Source organism: Tetrao urogallus, assembly GCF_951394365.1.
Source record: "Tetrao urogallus genome assembly, chromosome: 3".
In the NCBI taxonomy this organism is placed as follows: Eukaryota; Metazoa; Chordata; class Aves; order Galliformes; family Phasianidae; genus Tetrao; species Tetrao urogallus.
The window spans coordinates 32,897,969-32,915,491 of NC_136815.1; the positions used below are offsets into that span (position 1 = coordinate 32,897,969).

Sequence of the window (17,523 nt, forward strand, 5' to 3'; positions counted from 1 at the left end):
TTAGAGAAAGTTAATATTTTTAATAACTGCAAGGTACAGAAATTGGAGGACTCTGCAATAAATGTTCAGCATATTAGTAGACATAAGGCATTTGTATAGAAAGTAAACGCACACAATTCATGTAGGAAGTGCAAGATTTTTTTAAAATTCCTTTATTCCAAGTTTAAAATTTTCATCAGGAGACAAATACTGGAGAATCTGCTTGCCTACAGGAAAGGCTGATTTTTCACTCAAATAAAAATCCCTTAGTTTCAGATATAGGAAATCATAGAATCATAGAATGGTTTGGGTTTGAAGGGACCTTTAAGATCATGTAGTTCCAACCCCCTGCGATAGGCAGGGACACCTCCCTCTAGACCAGGTTGCTCAAAGCCCCATCCAGCCTGGCCTTGAATGCTTTATGATGTGTTTTCTACCAAGGATAAAGAGACATTGATACAAAATCTACATACAGACACACTGCAATTTGTACATCCAGTTACATACACCACTCTCCCTCCATTCATATCCTCCCCCATCCAAAAAAAAAAAGAAAGAATATTACACAATTTTCAAGATCAACATTTTTTTCAGAGCTCAGCTAAAAATTGAAAGTGAAGTAACCATGCATGTTTTATGGTAAAATTTCAAGATAGAACAAGCTTTCCATCACAGCGTTACCTGTCACAGGTCCCTCTAAGAAACTTTTCATTCCTATGGGTTGTTTTAAAAAGGAATTTTGTATTTGTGAAGAAAGCTATGAATACAAGCATACCTAGGTACACTGTGGATGCCCCATCCTTGGAGGCACTCAAGGCCAGCCTGGTCTGGTGGTTGGCGACCCTGTACATAGCAGGGGTGTTGAAACTGGATGATCATTGTGATTCTTTTCAACCCAGGCCATTCTATAATTCTGTGATTGATTCTATGATCGTTTCCAAGATTAAATCATGCTAAGGAACAGAACTTCTCAGGTTATACAATATTGTCATCAAATGCTATCTACCAGAATTGTTTCTAAAGACTCCCATGGGCACTGATGTCTTGATGATTTGCATGTTACGCATCAGATTTCCTTTAGTTGTTTCTAAAGTGTACCCAGGTTTAAATGTCTTTCATTTCTACAAAATGGAAAATAATATTTAACTTGTGTTTCTATCCTTCTGTAGAACAACAGAACAATGGCAGAAGATGGAAATATTTCAAGTGAAAGAGTGAGAATTGTTTTATAATACGTCAGTGCCTTTCACACAAATGAAGGGACTTGGTTACAGTAATGCAGCATCCCCATGTAAGCTGCAGTGTCAAGATTCTTAATTGCAAAATTAATCACTTTTAAGGACACTTGTAATTCATTTTAGAAAGATAATTACATTTGAATACACTTCAAGGCAATGCTCAGCACTGATCCATTATTATAAAACCAGCTGACTTCCTTCCTGTGCCACCATGTCTTAGACCACAGCAATAGAAAGGTGATGGTGGCAGCTTCCCCAGCACCAGCTGTCAGCAGACCTATGAAGAACACAAGTCTGTGTTAGGCTTAACAGGAGGTTGAAGGAACTTAAAGAAGAGAACACCTTAGGTATCTTGCCACTGCAATGCCTAGTAGCCCAACTAAATTTATGTCGGCTCAGGTAGCAGTGCCACCTGTCCCTGACAGTACAAAGCTCAGCACAAACTGGATAACCAGCCCTAAGCAGTGCTAAGTTCTCAGGCTATCAGCTACAGTGGCACTCTTGACAGTGGCACAAAGTTAACTCAACCATGGCTTTCACGTATGTATTACATTGCTTTCATGTTCTTTCAGACCCCAAACCTAACCTAGCTCAGAATCAGAAGAGTCACTCTTCAGGCCTCAAAGTCTCAGTGTGAGTTAAAGGAAACAGAGACCAGTTCTTTAAAAGGACATTGCACTCCATCAACTTCAATTATTTAAATCTAGTTATAGCAGCGCAAAACCCAGCGTGAACACACTTATTCCAATTTAGTATTAACCAGTGTGACTTGAACTAGAATGACATAAGACTTGTTTAACCTTCTGATTCTGTACCGTTGTGGCTCTAACAGGCATAGCAGGGATCATTCATTCTGGCAACATGAACCTTCTCATAGAGGTGAGACGTGGAACAGCCCAAAGATATAAACAATGTTTGTAAGAAACTATTTCCCTTTTTCAGTTCTTCTGTGCAATTACAGACTTCTCAATAAATGGCATGTTCTCAAGCTCAAGTACCAATGGTAGGCTGCTTGCCCACTCTCCCTTTTTGAAGCTTTTCTTGTTTTCACACCACAGAATCATAGAATGGCTTGGGTTGGAAGGGACCTCAAAGATCATCATAGTTCTAAACCTCTGCTATAGGAAGGGTTGCCAAGTGCTAGATCAGGTTCCCCAACCTGACCTTGAACACCACCAGAGATGGGACCTCCACAGCTTCTCTGGGTAGCCTGTTCCTCTTCTTCTCCACCCTCTGTAGGATTCCATCTAGGATTGCTTCTGCTTCTGCAGCCTGTGCTCCCTGTAAAGTGTGGGATGCTCTGCTAAATCCCACCTCTTTAAGAGGGAGACTATGTCCCAGTCTTTCTCCTGCTCCTCCATAGGCTCTCAACACCTTCAAGGCAAAGCTGCACACCAGAACCCTGATGATGGCAATTCATCTTTCCACCTCTGACTTTCTTCCTCCAAAATTCTTTGCTTAACTGGGTACAAGTTTTATGGCCCCATCTTTCCAGACGTGTTACCATATGCATAACTTCCAGGTTTGTCTGGAGCATTTCAGTCCTTTCCTAGCTGCCAGTTCTATGATGTTCCAGCTCTCCCTGCAGCCTGCTCAGTCACTCCTATAACTTCAACTGATGGACCAGAGTGGGACTGAGGGATCTGTGGTACCCCTCATTATTCCAGTCTCTGTTAAAGCTATTTCTGATTGTCTCTCCAACTTCTCTGCAATTCTAAGGATGTAATTTAAAATTCATTTTAAACAGGCAGAAGAATTGCATGTTCAGGGAGATAGCAGTATCTCATTTTGAGTGTTATTCCACATGCTGTTATTTATCTTCACTATTCAGTTTTGGTGCTTGAACTCTCTTCCTTTCTCATATTTTCCTGCATTTTACTGCTAGGGAATGTTGCAGAAAGGTAAGATTTAAGTCTAGAGCTACAGAAGCTCGTATTAAAATTATCCTTAACTCCAATGAAGCCAGGATTCCATCTTAAAAGCAAACATTTTAGAATAGCCAAGCCATTTTGCAAACAGAAGCCAAAAGAAAAATTCTCTCCAGCTCAAACGAAGCCAAATTTTAATCTGTAAAGCAAATATTTTAGAACAACAGCCAAACTGCATTTTAATACATCAACGCATTACCTGAAGCTCTTCAGGTGTAGCAAGGATTCCTAGTGAGAAAAGTAACTAGGAATAACAAGTGAAAAAAAGCAGTACTTTTGGCTTTAAGATTACACACGTGCTCTGAAAAAATCCCTTATTCAACCTAATGACAGCTGACTAGGCCTCTGAAGTCACCTCTGAACATGGGATTGTATACTAAATACAAATCCATAACGTTAGAACTGCATTTACTACAGGACTGAAGATTTGCAGAAGAGTATTGATTTATTTCCTTTTTTCGCCTGTAATGGAATGCATTCTCAGCAACAGCCATACAACACCCCTGTGTCCTGGCACAAATACACAAATTCACTACCATGTAGCTCCATCAGAAACAAATTTGAGATTTTAAGATGAGTTCAAGGGAGAAAGCCCTAGTAACCAAGCAGAATGGGGTGGTTGTGCCCTGGACCAGGTCCTTTCCATCTCCGGACCCCATCACACAGTTCACATCAGATTTGGTGCCACATGGAAAGAGACAAAGGAAAATGTTCATTCACCTTTTGGTCACAGAGCATGAAGTGCGTGTGGTTTAATACAGACCTTTCCAAACAGCTCCCTGTGCCTGAAGCATTAACAAGGATTTACGGGAGTTCTCACACATGTTCGAATGTCAGCTGCTTTCATTTGTCTGCAGCCCACCCTCTGTTTGTCTCTCAGAGGCAAAGGATCAGTTAGTTCTGAAGCACTTTTGAAGCACAGAGTCAACAGCTAAGTACTAAAGGAGCTATCAATGCGTTCCACGTTGGCACTACATTCTCATCTACTTTTTTATTTTAACAACTGATCCATGTGAATTCTATAAACCACATTTATTTGCAATACAACTCTCCCCATTTTCTTTGCTATTCCCAGTGCTCTAGTAACCCAGCGTCGGGTGGGTCTTTCAGCAGTGTAGAAAAAAACAAAATCACAGTCATTAAAATAAAATAAAATAAAATAAAAAGAAGAAGAAGAAAGAAGAATATGAGAAGGAAAAAAGAAGAAGAAGAATATGAGGAGGAACAGGTTGCCCAGCAAAGTTGTGGATGCCCCGTCCCTGGAAGCATTCAAGCTGGATGGGGCTTTGAGCAACTTGGTCTAGAGGGAGGTGTCCCTGCCTATAGTAGGGGGTTGGAACCAGATAATCTTAAAGGTCCCTTCCAACCGAAATCATTCTGTGATTCTATGAAGTAAAAACAAAAAGGGTTTTATTTGGTTCCAGCAGTCTCTCTTCTCCTTCCCACTGCTCGGGCCCAAGACTCTCGGCAGTGCTGTCACTGGACATCCCACCTTCTTCTCCCTTGGCGATGCCTAAGGGTCCCTCTCCACCACCCACTCTAACTCCTGTCACATTCTTTCCCCCGACGCCAACTCACGGGTAGACCCCTAGGCACGGCGGCGCTCTTCGCGCACCTGTAGCCGCCGCTCCCCCCCCCCCGCGGCACCCCGTCAGAGCCGTGCCACCCGCTCGCCCCCAGCCCCCGCCCCGTCCCCTGCCCCGCCGCCGTCCTCCCTCGGCTGCCGACCGGCGGCGACACCTCCGCCCGCCCCGCTCCGCTCCTCCCCGGCCCCCGCCTCCGCGCCGGCTTTGTGTGCGCGGATCGGCGGCCGCCGGGCGGGGAGGGCGCAGTGCCCGCACCATGCCGCTCAGCCCGCGCCCCGCCGCCCTCCTGCCCCTTTGTCTGCTCTGCCTCCAGGCTGCGCTGCCGCCCCGCCGCCCCCGCTACTCCGGGTAAGTGTCCCGCTCCGCTCCGCTCCGCTCCGCACCGCCCGGCCCCGCCGACCTCGCGCGTACCTCGCGGGCGAGGGCTCGCCCTCCAGCTGGCCGCTCCTCGGTGCCGTCGAACGCGGCGTGCGCCGGAGATAGGTGCTGTGAGGCATCCGTGTGAGGATGCTGCGCGGAAAGACGGACAAAAAAAAAAAAGTTTGTGTCCTGGCAGAAACTGCCATTCTGCACGGGGAGAAAGAGTTGTAGGGGTTTCGGCGTGCTCAGGAGCGAATGGAGGTTTGTATTCGCCTTTGGGGAACATGCTCAGTGGGACTTAAAATTGTGTTTTGAAGAAGCTGAACTTTTTAAAGTGTGTTCAGGTTTAACCCATAAAAAGCCCAGGCAGCACAGGAATTTGGTTAACCTTCCTGCGACTCCATCATGTACTTCAAACGAGTCTTATTTTTGTCATTTGAAGTTCAAGTTTGTGTTAGAGAGATGGAACTGAGGAGTACAATGAAAACTGTGGTATTGTTAGTCAGCTTTGGTGCATCAAAGTGTACATGTTTCCCACCTGGTTTAGAGACTTGCCTTTTAGCAAGTATTTAATGAAATTGTATCTGCAGAGATTTATGATGGAGATAAAAGAACAGCCACGCTGAGGACCATGAGAAGCCAATGGCATCTCTCCACGTATGGTATAAAACTCCTTCAAATTGATGAGCAAATTCCTTGGGATAAGCACACATCGCTGTGAAGTAGGAGCTGTATTCTTTTTACTTAATTGAAGGCACATGGATTCCACTACTAAAACATAGTTTGATGCAAACAAATTACTTGAGCTCCATGGACTTGCTAATGCCACGTGAAGTCATTCCCCCCAGGTCCCTATTTCACACAGCAGTGGTTGAGTCATCGACAGCTGTCACCATCTCCATATCGTTCCCAGTATGTACCAGTATGTACCTTGGTGCAGAACCAAACCAGCCCCTGTAGTCAGGAGCCTGCCTGGCAGTGCTGGAAAGGAACAGGACAGAAAATGAAATACCTCTCAAAAGCCAGAGTCCTGTCAGAAGTCCTGTGCAGCAGCATCTATGTTCTTATCTATGGAGCCCATTAAAGAGTCATAGGCTCAGTAAGTCACAATTATTATTTTTTTTAATTTTGAAGTTTTTGTTCATTTCTTTTGCAGGTTACACTGAGATGAATAACAAACTGTAGGTCCCGGATATAACTTTTCCTGAATATTAGTTACATGTTTTGTCCATTGATGGATATCTGAGATGTCAAAATACATAATTTAGTATCTGCTAGGTTTAAATGTTTGTCTATTTATAATCTAGCCTGTTAAAATAGGAAAAAATACATGTAAGTTCAATTACTGTATCTCTGAAAATTTCCTTGATTCATCATTTTGTCTATTCAATTCATGAATGTTAACCTTTTTAAAATCATATTCAAATGTTTGATGAGCTCTGGATGGTGTGAGTGACGCCAACAAACTCTCCTTGTTGATCCCCCGTTGATCACTTTGGATAGTGATAGGACAAGGGAAAATGGTTTTAAACAGAGACAGGGGAGGTTTAGGTTAGATATTGGGAGGAAGTTTTTCACACAGAGAGTGGTGATGCACTGGAACAGGTTGCCCAAGGAGGTTGTGGATGCCCCATCCCTGGAGGCAGTCAAGGCCAGGCTGGATGTGGCTCTGGGCAGCCTGGTCTGGTGGTTGGTGACCCTGCACATAGTAGGGGGGTTGAAACTAGATGATCATTGTGGTCCATTTCAACCCAGGCCATTCTGTGATTCTATGATTCTATGATTCTATTATCCCTGTTTTTGTAGCCTTCATGGAGAGTCTTGCAGAGAAAGATGAGACTTCCCATCATTTTTCCCAGTTTCCAAAATTTGGAAAAGCACAACAAAAATCACTCCTAGGAATAAAAGACTCTTGGTCAGTAGGTGGTTGTAGTAAGGAGTTGAGATGTATTTACAAGTCTTGTTGATTATGTGGTCCCATTTGAAACCAGAACAGGATGTGTAGCACATGTGCCAAATAAATTGGAAAAAAATAGCCTGATATAACTTTACTGATCTTCTCAATTTCTACTCTTCTGGCATTCTCTGTGTCAATAAAAATGAAGAAAAATCAGCATGAATCGGGATGAGCATTAATTTAGAATTTCAGATATCTTGTCCTTCAGAGGCTTCTGTCATGAGCTCTGGATCTTGGGCAGAATCGTTTCATTTCCTCTGTGTGTGCAACAGTTCGTTTTCCTCCATGAATATAAACAGTTGAGCAGTGAGCTCAACAGTAGCATGACTGTAAAGAGCCATCGCTACTGAGCCTGGTCATCACTCAAAAGGAAAAATGGACTGGTAGGTTCATTTCAAGAAAGGCAATCAGGAGATAAACATAGTTGTCTAATGTTCATCATTAGAGTGTCCCAACCATCTGAATTCTTTCTGTGCTAAGGAGTTTTTTGTCACAAGCTGTACCGTATAGAAGGAAGTCATAACTATAATTAAGGCAAAAGTATGGAAGAAATGACCAAAAAAGTTAATGGAAAACACTTCTCATAAACTCAGAGCAGCACTAGGAGGCGCAGAGCATTGCAGTTCTTTAGCTGAGAACTCTGACCTTAAGACGATTGATATTCCATGTGTTTCTCCAGCCTAACTCCTCCAAACTCTGTTCAGAGCAAGCCAAGTATGCCATATGGACACATCTTTGAGCAAATACATTCCAGATACCTTTGGGAAGCCAACAAATAGTTGAAAAGTCACAGAAAAGAGCAGCAAGTGAGGCAGGAGCTCTCATGCCCACTGAGCTCTTGCGAAGATTGAAGCACAAATGTATTTGCCTTCCTAAAGGCAAATGCACGTTTGCTGAGTAAACCAGGACTCACTGGTCTCCAATAGAAACAGTTTAGGGAATGACAGATGCCTACAGGTTTGAGTCACATGGAGGTGATGAACCTCCTGCTGAACCAGTGGTCAGATGTTCCCTGTTCTTCAAGTTAAAAAAAGTTGGAGGCATAAAATGAGTCTAGGAAGAGTCAGGTTGAAAATGTTTCCTTGACCTTCTAGGGTGAGACCTGTGGAACTCTCTGCTGAAGGATTTGAAATGTTTACAAGGATTTGAGGGAGTTTGACAGATCCATGGAAGAAAGATCTACTGAGAGTTATACAGGGTACCCCTGAAATGACATCAAGGCCAGGAGATCAATGATTGTCACTGGAAGGGTACTTACTGGTAATATCATACACTTTTGCTTTGTTGCTACTCTTCTTTAGGCCTTCTAACAATTCAGAAGAGCAGGTTACTAAAGAAAACATATTTTTATTTATTTATTCATTTATTTAGTACTAAGTGCAACAATCTTCCAGCTCTTAGGTATTCTATGAAAGATGGTTTTCCATTAAAAAAAGTCAAGATTTCTTGGGGGAAAAGGCACCTTTCTCATTTGTTTTTACAATTCACTACTACGTTCATTTTACTCCAGCTCATCTCCCATCACCCAATAGGTGGTGGCTGGGCATGTGCCCTTTGTTTCTGCTTATTCAGAAGTGTGAGTCATCTCACTTCCAATAACCGAATGCAGGTAAAGACTGGAAAAATAATTGGCCAGTTCCTCTCTTAGGTTTTGACTGGAGATTTTGGGGTTATTTTAAGTATTATATTGAGATGTTAACTCCTCCAAAAATGTTAGGCTGTTTTGCAGTGTGTTGCAATGCAGCAGATATTACCAATTCTTTTGGTCAGGTAAAGGCTATGATGCATTCTTATTGTGTAACAGCTGTCTAAGAAAATCTGGAAGTGAGTTTAGGGTGGGTAAAAAACAGAAAATAATAACAATATGTTCTGTAAGCCAGTATGTAGCATGCTGCAACTTCTGGAACGTTACATCCCAGAAACTGCATAAACCAACTGGTCATGCAGATAATGCTCTCAGATCTGTGCTTCAGCAAATTTCAAATATTTTAATGCCCATTAATATCCCAGCATACCATAGCTAAGTGTCTCTGATCTCACAGTACCTTACACACAATAGCTAGCAATTGTTCTGTCTCATGGAAAAAACACATGGGAGTGTGGTGAAAACTAGTTGCTGAGGGAATTGAGAAGTGGAAAGGAGCTCCTCCTGTGCTGCTCCCTTCTGCAGATTTTTTCCAAATATTTAAAAAAATAAAAGTTCTGCTTTGCTGTGTAATAAATGTTCTTTCCCTCTTCTACTTTGGTCTCCTTTCCTACTTCCAAGTCAAAGTAAAATGTCATACGCACAACTGGCAAAAAAAAAAAGCATTTGGAAAGCACACCAGCAGCACTGTATTGAAGTTAATGGTATCCTTTTGGATGAAATTCACACATACTTCTTCACTGGATGATGTCAGGGACCTTCTAAAAGATGAAAAGCTATGAACACTCCAGTGTCATGCACAAACAATTTTACGTATCTTCTTATCAGATAACTAATAATGTGGTAATAAAAACACTTGCAATTACTAAATCCATGAAAACTCAGGCATCTCTATATCCATTCTTGCCTCACGACCACAACTTTAGTTTCTCTGTTTTCTCATCACCTGATATTCCCCCAGCACATCATCATTTATGTTCTCCTAAAGGAAAAAAAGAATACTGCCAAGGTTTTATTCCTTTTTTTTTCCTTTAAGACCAGGCATTTTAAATCCACCTTTTACAGCCTCCCTACCCTCCTTATTATAAACAAGAAATATGAAGTGTTTCAGTTGTTCTTTCTTACCCTTTTTTCCTTTTCTTTTTTTTTAAACTGATTAGAACAACAGTTCACAGCCACATTACACTGGCAGAGTGAAGACTCCCAGCTCATTATGGTTGTATCTAAACTGATCTCCAGCTTCACGTGTCCATGTGAACCTTATCCCATATCCCGTACTTGTCCAGGTTGGGACTTTGGTGGACAATGTTGTGATTCCCGTCACATGTAGAGAAGAGGAACAGTAAGCCTGAGGGCTAAGAGAAACCATAAGGAATCAGAACATGGCCACAAAAGTGATCTAAGGGATGGAACAGGACAGGATGTCCATTAGGGAGCGAGGACAGGATGAAAGAACTGAAGCTGTTCAACCTGGAGAAGAGAAGGCTCCAGGGGACCTTTCAGTATCTAAATGGGGGCTGTAAGATAGAAGGGGACAGACACTTTAAGAGGGCCTGTTGTGATATGACGGGGGAAATGGTTACAAACTAAGAGATGAGATTTAGATTGGATTTAAGGAAGAGGATTTTTACAGCAGGGGTGGTGAGGCACTGAGCATAGGTTGCCCAGATAGGTGGTGCATGCTCTGTACCTGGAGACATTCAAGGTCAGGCTGGATGGGGCTCTGAGCAACCTGATGTAGCTCAGACCTGCCTCTGTTCATTGCAGGGGATTTGTGCTAGATGGCCTTTAAGGGTCCCCTCCAACTCAAACGATTCTATGATTCTGTGATTCTGTGGGCAAAAAAAGATGTAAAGAATGAGGACATGGGCAAAGCTTGCAACCACACTTGGAAGCTTAGTACCTTTCCTAGGTCTCCTACTGTAGATGAAACCTATGGTCTTCTAGAAAGAATGATTCTTTGGGAAGTCCAATTCCAGTAAACACAGTTTCCTCATTTTTAAAAGTATATAGTTACAAATAGGAATGTAGTATATTATCAAAGAAAATTCACGTTTGACCTTGTGTTTAAGTCCAACAGTTATGTTCTGGGAAAACAAACAAACGAACAAACAAACTAGAAAAAACCATAAATGTAAGATGTACTTACACAAAGATACTTATAAAAAAGAGTATTTACATATCGAAACCATCTACTCCCTCAATCTAAACTATTCACTTTGAATACGCGGAGCTTCTGGTACGAGTTTCAATAAACCTCAGTGCTCCCACTTGTACACCATACCCACTCCCTTCCATTTGCTGCTGTTGTGTGTTCATTCTCCTGGGGACACTCATGGGCTTCTCAAAATGATTTTTAGCCTAGAATATTTCATACATGATTTTCAAAAGCACTTAGGCACAGATGCAACAAAAATAATGTACAAATTTTTTTTCTTTTAATTAAAAAATGGAATCCAAGATAAGTGATCTACCTACATGAAAGACAGTGAAATTGCAATCCTAGAAGGAAAATCAAAGTTCTGGAACGAACAAATATGAAAAAGTGAAGCTAAGAAGCTGCTTTTCTTGAATACACTAAAACTTTGCAGGGAACTCTAGTTTAGTACATTATATAGGACTGTTTCCCACACTGCACAATAAACAGGAGCTCCTGAAAATCTAAAATCTGTAAAAGTGTGATCTGTACATCTGAAACAGCCTAACATGGTCAGAACACCATAGGAAACGTTTATTGTTCTATGCAGTTGAAGAGGAATGGCCATCATTAATCATTTCTCACTATCTCCAGGAGGTAAACTATCATCTCTGTTTCACAGAACTGTCTTTCACTTATGTTTTCTCCTTAATTTTACCTCTGAATGCATAAAATAAATTGTATTCCATCTTTCATTGTAAAACATACTATTTAAGGAGATGCACTGTGAGTATAACATTCACACAAGAGTCAAGAAAGAAGCTGAGATTGAGACCATATAGTGGAAGTCTGTTCAGCAGTCTGTAAGAAAACCCTGCTGTGAGTATTCATACAGCAGCAAAAATGAGAAACAGGCAATGTAGTTCACCATTCAGTATTTTTACTGTTCAGGCAGCATGATCAGTAGGAGATAGGGTGAATTTCCCTGCAGTTTGACCCCCTACATCAAAAGAAATAAAACAAACTGTAGTGCTACTGTCCCCTGCCCAACTGGCTTACATATTTATGCTATCAGTATTATTTTTCATGCAGAAATTTTTCAGTGAATTTTGTGCTCTCTATTCCATTTACAATAATAAGCAGGTCTGATTGCAAAATAAGAACTTATAATTATAGCTATACATTAGACTTTTTCCAAAAACCCCACTGCAGACAAATCTCATAGAACTTAACAGAACTTTTGCTGGTCTTGGATTTGCAGAACAGGTCGATAGGCAACAAACTTCTGGAGACAATCCCAATTCTGATTTTTTTCCAGTCCATTTTGATTCTGATTTATGAAATTTGTGTTCACACAATTGAGTAAAAAGATGTGGTTCTAGTTTGATATTGGTGTTAGAGCAAAACCTGCATTGATTTTGCTCTCTGATTTGTACTCAGCATATCAGGTCAGAATGATTAAGAGATACAGACTGTAAAGAAGGAATCGGCAGTGAAAACTCTGAAACAGGTTTCTGTGCCAGGCACCTGAGGGTAGGTGAGCCAAAGTGCTCCAAATTAAAATTCAGAGCAACAAACAGATGAAGACAATATATTCCTTTCTTTCTAAGACTTTCTAAGACTTCCAATTGAAGAGGAGGGCTACTGACCTCGTTGCTTTCTTGTGGAACAGAAAGGCACTGTGCATGACCGAGGAGGAGCAGGACTGCCCCACTGCTGGGTGCTGCTCCCGGGGGCTGGCAGAGAGCACAGAGCTCCATCTGCCCACAGCTGTGCTGCCAGGCTGAGTGCACTGGGATGCAAGGCCTGGCAGCACTCTTCCTCAGGGATCAGCGAGACTCCTGAGTGCATGTATTGAAAGAAAGACACGCATTACAGTTACCAGGCAGTGCGCACAGCTGCACTTGCTGAGGAGGAGATACTCTAGACTGCTTAGCTAGCCATGGCATTGCTAGCTGGTTGAGAGATGGGACTGTTCCCCTCTATGCTGTGCTAATGCAGCCTCACCTCGACCACTGGGTACAGGTTTGGGCACCCCAGTACAAAAAAGACATAGAACTATTGGAGAGCATCTGAAGGAGGGCTGTGGAGGTGGGGAAGGGCCTGGAGCAGTGTACATGAGGAACAGCTGAGAACGCTTGGTGTGTTCAGCCCAGAGCTGAGGAGTTGAGAAAAGAAAGAAAAAGATGCTTGTTTTATTTTATTTTACTTTAACGTTGCATTTGAATAGTAATTCATGATTACTACAGGTTTGAAAGGCTCAGGTAAGCAGCAGAAAGATGGTACATTTTTAAGTACAAGGCAACATAACAAACTTTCTATTTGTATTTGCTTTGAGAGATGGCACATATGATAAAACCATTGGCCATTTCCTTCTTTTTCTTCCAAGGCACTGAAAGTGTTAACTTTACTGAAATAAATGAACAGGTTAATCCCTTGAAGTCAGATGTTTGATTAGGAAAGTCAAGTACGGGATAGAACCTTGAAAGAAAGACCGGTCTTGAGGACAGCTGTGAGAAATGAATTTAGCAGGCCTGATGAAAAACTGGTGCCCTTTGATTTATGCGACTGTGCTCCTACTGAGATTATCACCAGATGCTACTCTAAGGCTGCAGGGCAAAGACACAGCCAAGCCCCTGCACCCACTAAGGGCAGGTTGCTCCCAGAAGAGCCAAGTATGCTCCCGCTGCTCCAGATGTGCAGCCCCTGCCCCTGTTCTGGCACTGGCACTCCTTTGCCAGTAGTGACCAAATTCCAGAGCAAAAAGAGCAGAAAAGTATTTTTCCTCCTTTTTATTTATTTATTTATTTTTACCTGGACTAGCTCTCAGCTTTTCAGTCTGTGATCTGGCTGCTGTAAAGCCTATGGAGTGTTAGCACTGGCCCGGAGGAGTGGCAATTGCTGTTTTTTCTGTGCCTGGCTGAGTTAGGGCCTTCAGACTCCCTATGAACATAGGCGTAGGAAAAGGTCCTCTGAACTCAGCTAATTCAGGGTGTGCACTCCAAGAACCCCATGGTTTTAAGATAGTAGAATGTGGATCCAGAACAACTCTGACAGATTTCTCTCTGCACTGATGTCAGTGGAACAATCTCAAGTGAGTGTTTTAGGCTCACAGTGGGTATAATGGGATGCTTATTTTCAAATAAGCTTCTTCTTAAAAATGCAAAAACTAAATTAAAAGTCAATCTTTTTACTAGCCAGTCACGTATGATATTTTGAACCAAAGGGGCTTCATCATTCCTTCCTAACCTCTAAGTCCTTTATGTCACAGTCAAGTCTGACGTAATAGTGTCCACAGAAAAATAACCTCTATATTCATTAAACTGGTTAGTGTTAGACAAACTGCAAGTATTTCTCAAGAAAACAAGGCACACATTTAAATAAGGATTTTTTATTAGGAGCTCTGGCATTTTTGTCACAGTGAGCTTTCAGCAGGGAAATAAACTTCAGGTTCACTTGTGCTGTACAGAACAGGCAGCCAAGAACATACTCTGCCTAAAATTTGTATCAAATAACAAGAATCACCATGTAAGCATACTGCCAAGTCTCAGCTAATAAGCCTCGTGATGCAACAGCATGAGCAAGCATCTTTGCCGGCAGTACACAGTGTAAGGACATCCTGTGGCACAAGGACACGTCTGTATTCTGCTCTGCTATCAGCAGACTGAATTTCTGATCCATCTGCTTGTGATAGTGACTACACACACAAAAAATGGGACATCTAGTTAATGGAACATAAAATCTAAGTAACTTGCCTTCTTGTAAAAATGGAACGGTTTCACCTTCAGTACGCTCAGTTGAGCTCGTTCTATTGTTTTAATAAAAGCAGTTTTAGTGCAATTTTTAAATCGTGGTCTAGTCAGTAAACTTAGAAGGAAATCAGAACACTGGGGCACAAAGGGTAGAAGCTTTATATTCACTATCCAACAGCATAAAAATAAGTTGTGATATTTTTTTGTACTTTCTAAGGCCTAGCATAGGGCTTTAACTGCAGCAAAATATTTAATTATTAGGCAGATTTTGAACACTACTGCAGGAGTCGTTTCTCCTCTGCATGTCATCCTGAGGGAGAGCTGTGGTTCTCCCACCACAGCAGTTACAAGTAGTGGGAAGCACGGGAAACCAGGACTTCTCTACAGATCTTAGCTTAGGCTACATGTTGTCTAGAGTAACACTACCATTCATCATAGCTTGGGTTGGAAGGCACCTTAGCAATCACCTTATTTCAACCCCTCTTTCATGGATAGGGTTAGCACCCACAAGATCAGACTGCCCAGTCAACATCATCAGACAGACACCTGAAAAGGCTCTGATTTGGTCCTCCCAAGTGGTTGTGGGCAGACTGAAAATCGGGCTCTAATTTGGTGAGGAATGGCCAAAGGGCTTCAGCATTTCTTTCTGTATATGGCATATGCTCCTTGTCACCTGAGGAAATCATGTCTCTGAAGCCCTGCATTTGGCCCCAGCTGCCAAAAATACACATAAACTAGGAAATAGGTGTCCAGTGAGTTCCAGTGCTCTTGCAGTTCAGAAACAGATTAGTGGGTGTCACAGAGCTGGAGACTTTAGGACCATCAGTGTTCCACTCTGAGGTCCAAGACCTCTTTTATGAGTACTTAGTCCCTGTACTAGTTCTGTGCAGCCCACCTGTGTGTTCTGTTTACCGTGGCCATCCTACCTTCATTGGACCTGTCCTCTCTTTTCCATAATATAACAGGAACTTCTTCACCATATGATGAATGATGGACTAAAAGGTACATGCAAATTATGATAGCAAAGGGAGCCACTGCCTGACCGAAGTACAGAACTATTTGTGATGGTTAGTGCATGTCACATACAGATGGGAAGAAGCTCAAAGAAAGAGAAAGACTTAGCTTAAGCCTCTGAAAGATGATAAAAAAGTGAAGTAAAACTAGTTTCCTACAAGGTAAGGAGTCAGGGGAGACTAGTGTATGAGATGAGATGTCCTCATGTCTTCACGACGGGCATCCTCTCCAGGTGCTATGCAAGCTTCCCTGTCGAATCATGAGCAAAAGGGACAAGGGACCAGGAAACTTGAAACTTTACTTCTGTGAAATGAAACCAAGAAGTGAGGAGACTACAGCCAGAACTATCCTACCAATTGGGAGGAGAGTGCCATGAAACAGCTCCAAGTGAAGAATTACAGAGGACAACTAATCTACACTGTGCTCTATGAAATCTGATCTTTCCATGTTGTTTTTCTTTAATCCAGAGTCCGTTATCTCTGCTGAAAAAAATTCTGGTAGGCTTTTATGTATGGCAGCTGTACCAGGGGTGGTCTTTGAATTAGAAGGAGTTTGCTCACAGAGCCTGCAGCAAGTCATGCCAGTTAAGGGGCTGCAGGCTTCACATCTATACTCGGGAGAAGAGCAAATGGTACAAAGGGCATCCTGTTGTATGGAACAACTCAGTGAAAACTAGGAGGTGTGAGCAAAGAGAAGGCTAATTTTTAGGACTATATATTGTGACGTGAGATTACCTGGGGGTAATCAACATTTTAAAGGTTTATTGTAGTTGTAGACGATTAATAGATTTCAGTTATGTTGTTAAAGCTAATTAAATACAGTCATAACAATGGAGTAGGTAATAGCTGGGTAATAAAATGCTAAATAATCATTCTATTAAAATACATAAACAACACACACACACAAGGACTTTATGCAAGAGGAAAACACAGAGATCTCACCAGGAGGACCAGGTTCAAAGCAGCCAATGGAAAACATAATTATTAGGGTGTATTTAGCAACCAACAGTCCAACTGCCCCACTGGAAAATATTACATTTTCAGAAGAAAAAAACAACACAAACTTCAGGCAAACGAAGGATTTCTTAAATTAGTCATTGTATAAAGAACATTGCCTCTTACAAGAATAAATAAATGGGTGAGTTTAAGGTAATATTTTTAAAGTTATCAAATTACACACCCAGTATTTATTTTTACACTCCATGGCTATAAAATACCAGATGTCATACCATGAAGTAATGATAGAGGAAGGCTGGAATCCATTGAGGAAAAGTCAGATGCTAGCTCTTAGCAGTGAAATCTTACTCATAAAGCAAGTCTGCTTCAAACGTAAGAACACCAACCATGCTTCACTGCTTTCAAGACTTGTGTTCCCATAGACTGTGGGGTTTTGTTGTCTTAAGCTTAGTTGTTATTCATGTGATGCATGGAAGGGGGAGTGTAAAAGCATGTGTGATGGAAGAAAAAAAAAGTAGCTGTCAGGAGTTGTCTTATCTTGTGGTAGGGACTAGCTAAAGGAAACATTGCCTGTTGGATGCATGTCTTGATGTATGTGTTAGGTCACTCCACTATCTATTTTACAAAAGAAAAATGGTGATACAATAAAAAGGCATATACTTCATTATGGAAAACACAAAATTCTGATATAAACGCAAAGTATTGCCTCGTGTTGTACTCTTTCTTGCATAGTGTAAGCTTTTGGAAGCTTATCCATAGCATGTAGCAAGCACTCCATTTCCCATGAAAACTTATGTGAAGATAGTTGGGGACAAAAGTATAACAAGGCAAACATACAAAGAGAAAGAAGCTGCAGAAAAATAGAGCCAACAATTTCATAGTTTTATACGGCTCTGTATTTGTGTGGTGTTACTTCATACAACACATCAAGGGTAGCTCAGTTTGCACATATGTTCCACATCACAGCTCTA

The 17,523-nt window shown here is 41.7% G+C and overlaps 1 protein-coding gene across 1 annotated transcript in view; it reads left to right on the top strand.

The window, feature by feature from the left end:
• Positions 1-4,987: 4,987 nt before the first annotated feature.
• CPA6 (carboxypeptidase A6) overlaps positions 4,988-17,523 on the top strand; it is a gene marked incomplete at both ends in the record, with an annotated part of 86,477 nt that continues 73,941 nt past the window's right edge. Inside the window, one exon of the mRNA XM_079534044.1 lies at positions 4,988-5,079. Within this exon, the coding sequence (XP_079390170.1) occupies positions 4,988-5,079 (92 nt within the window). The remainder of the gene's footprint in view (positions 5,080-17,523) is intronic.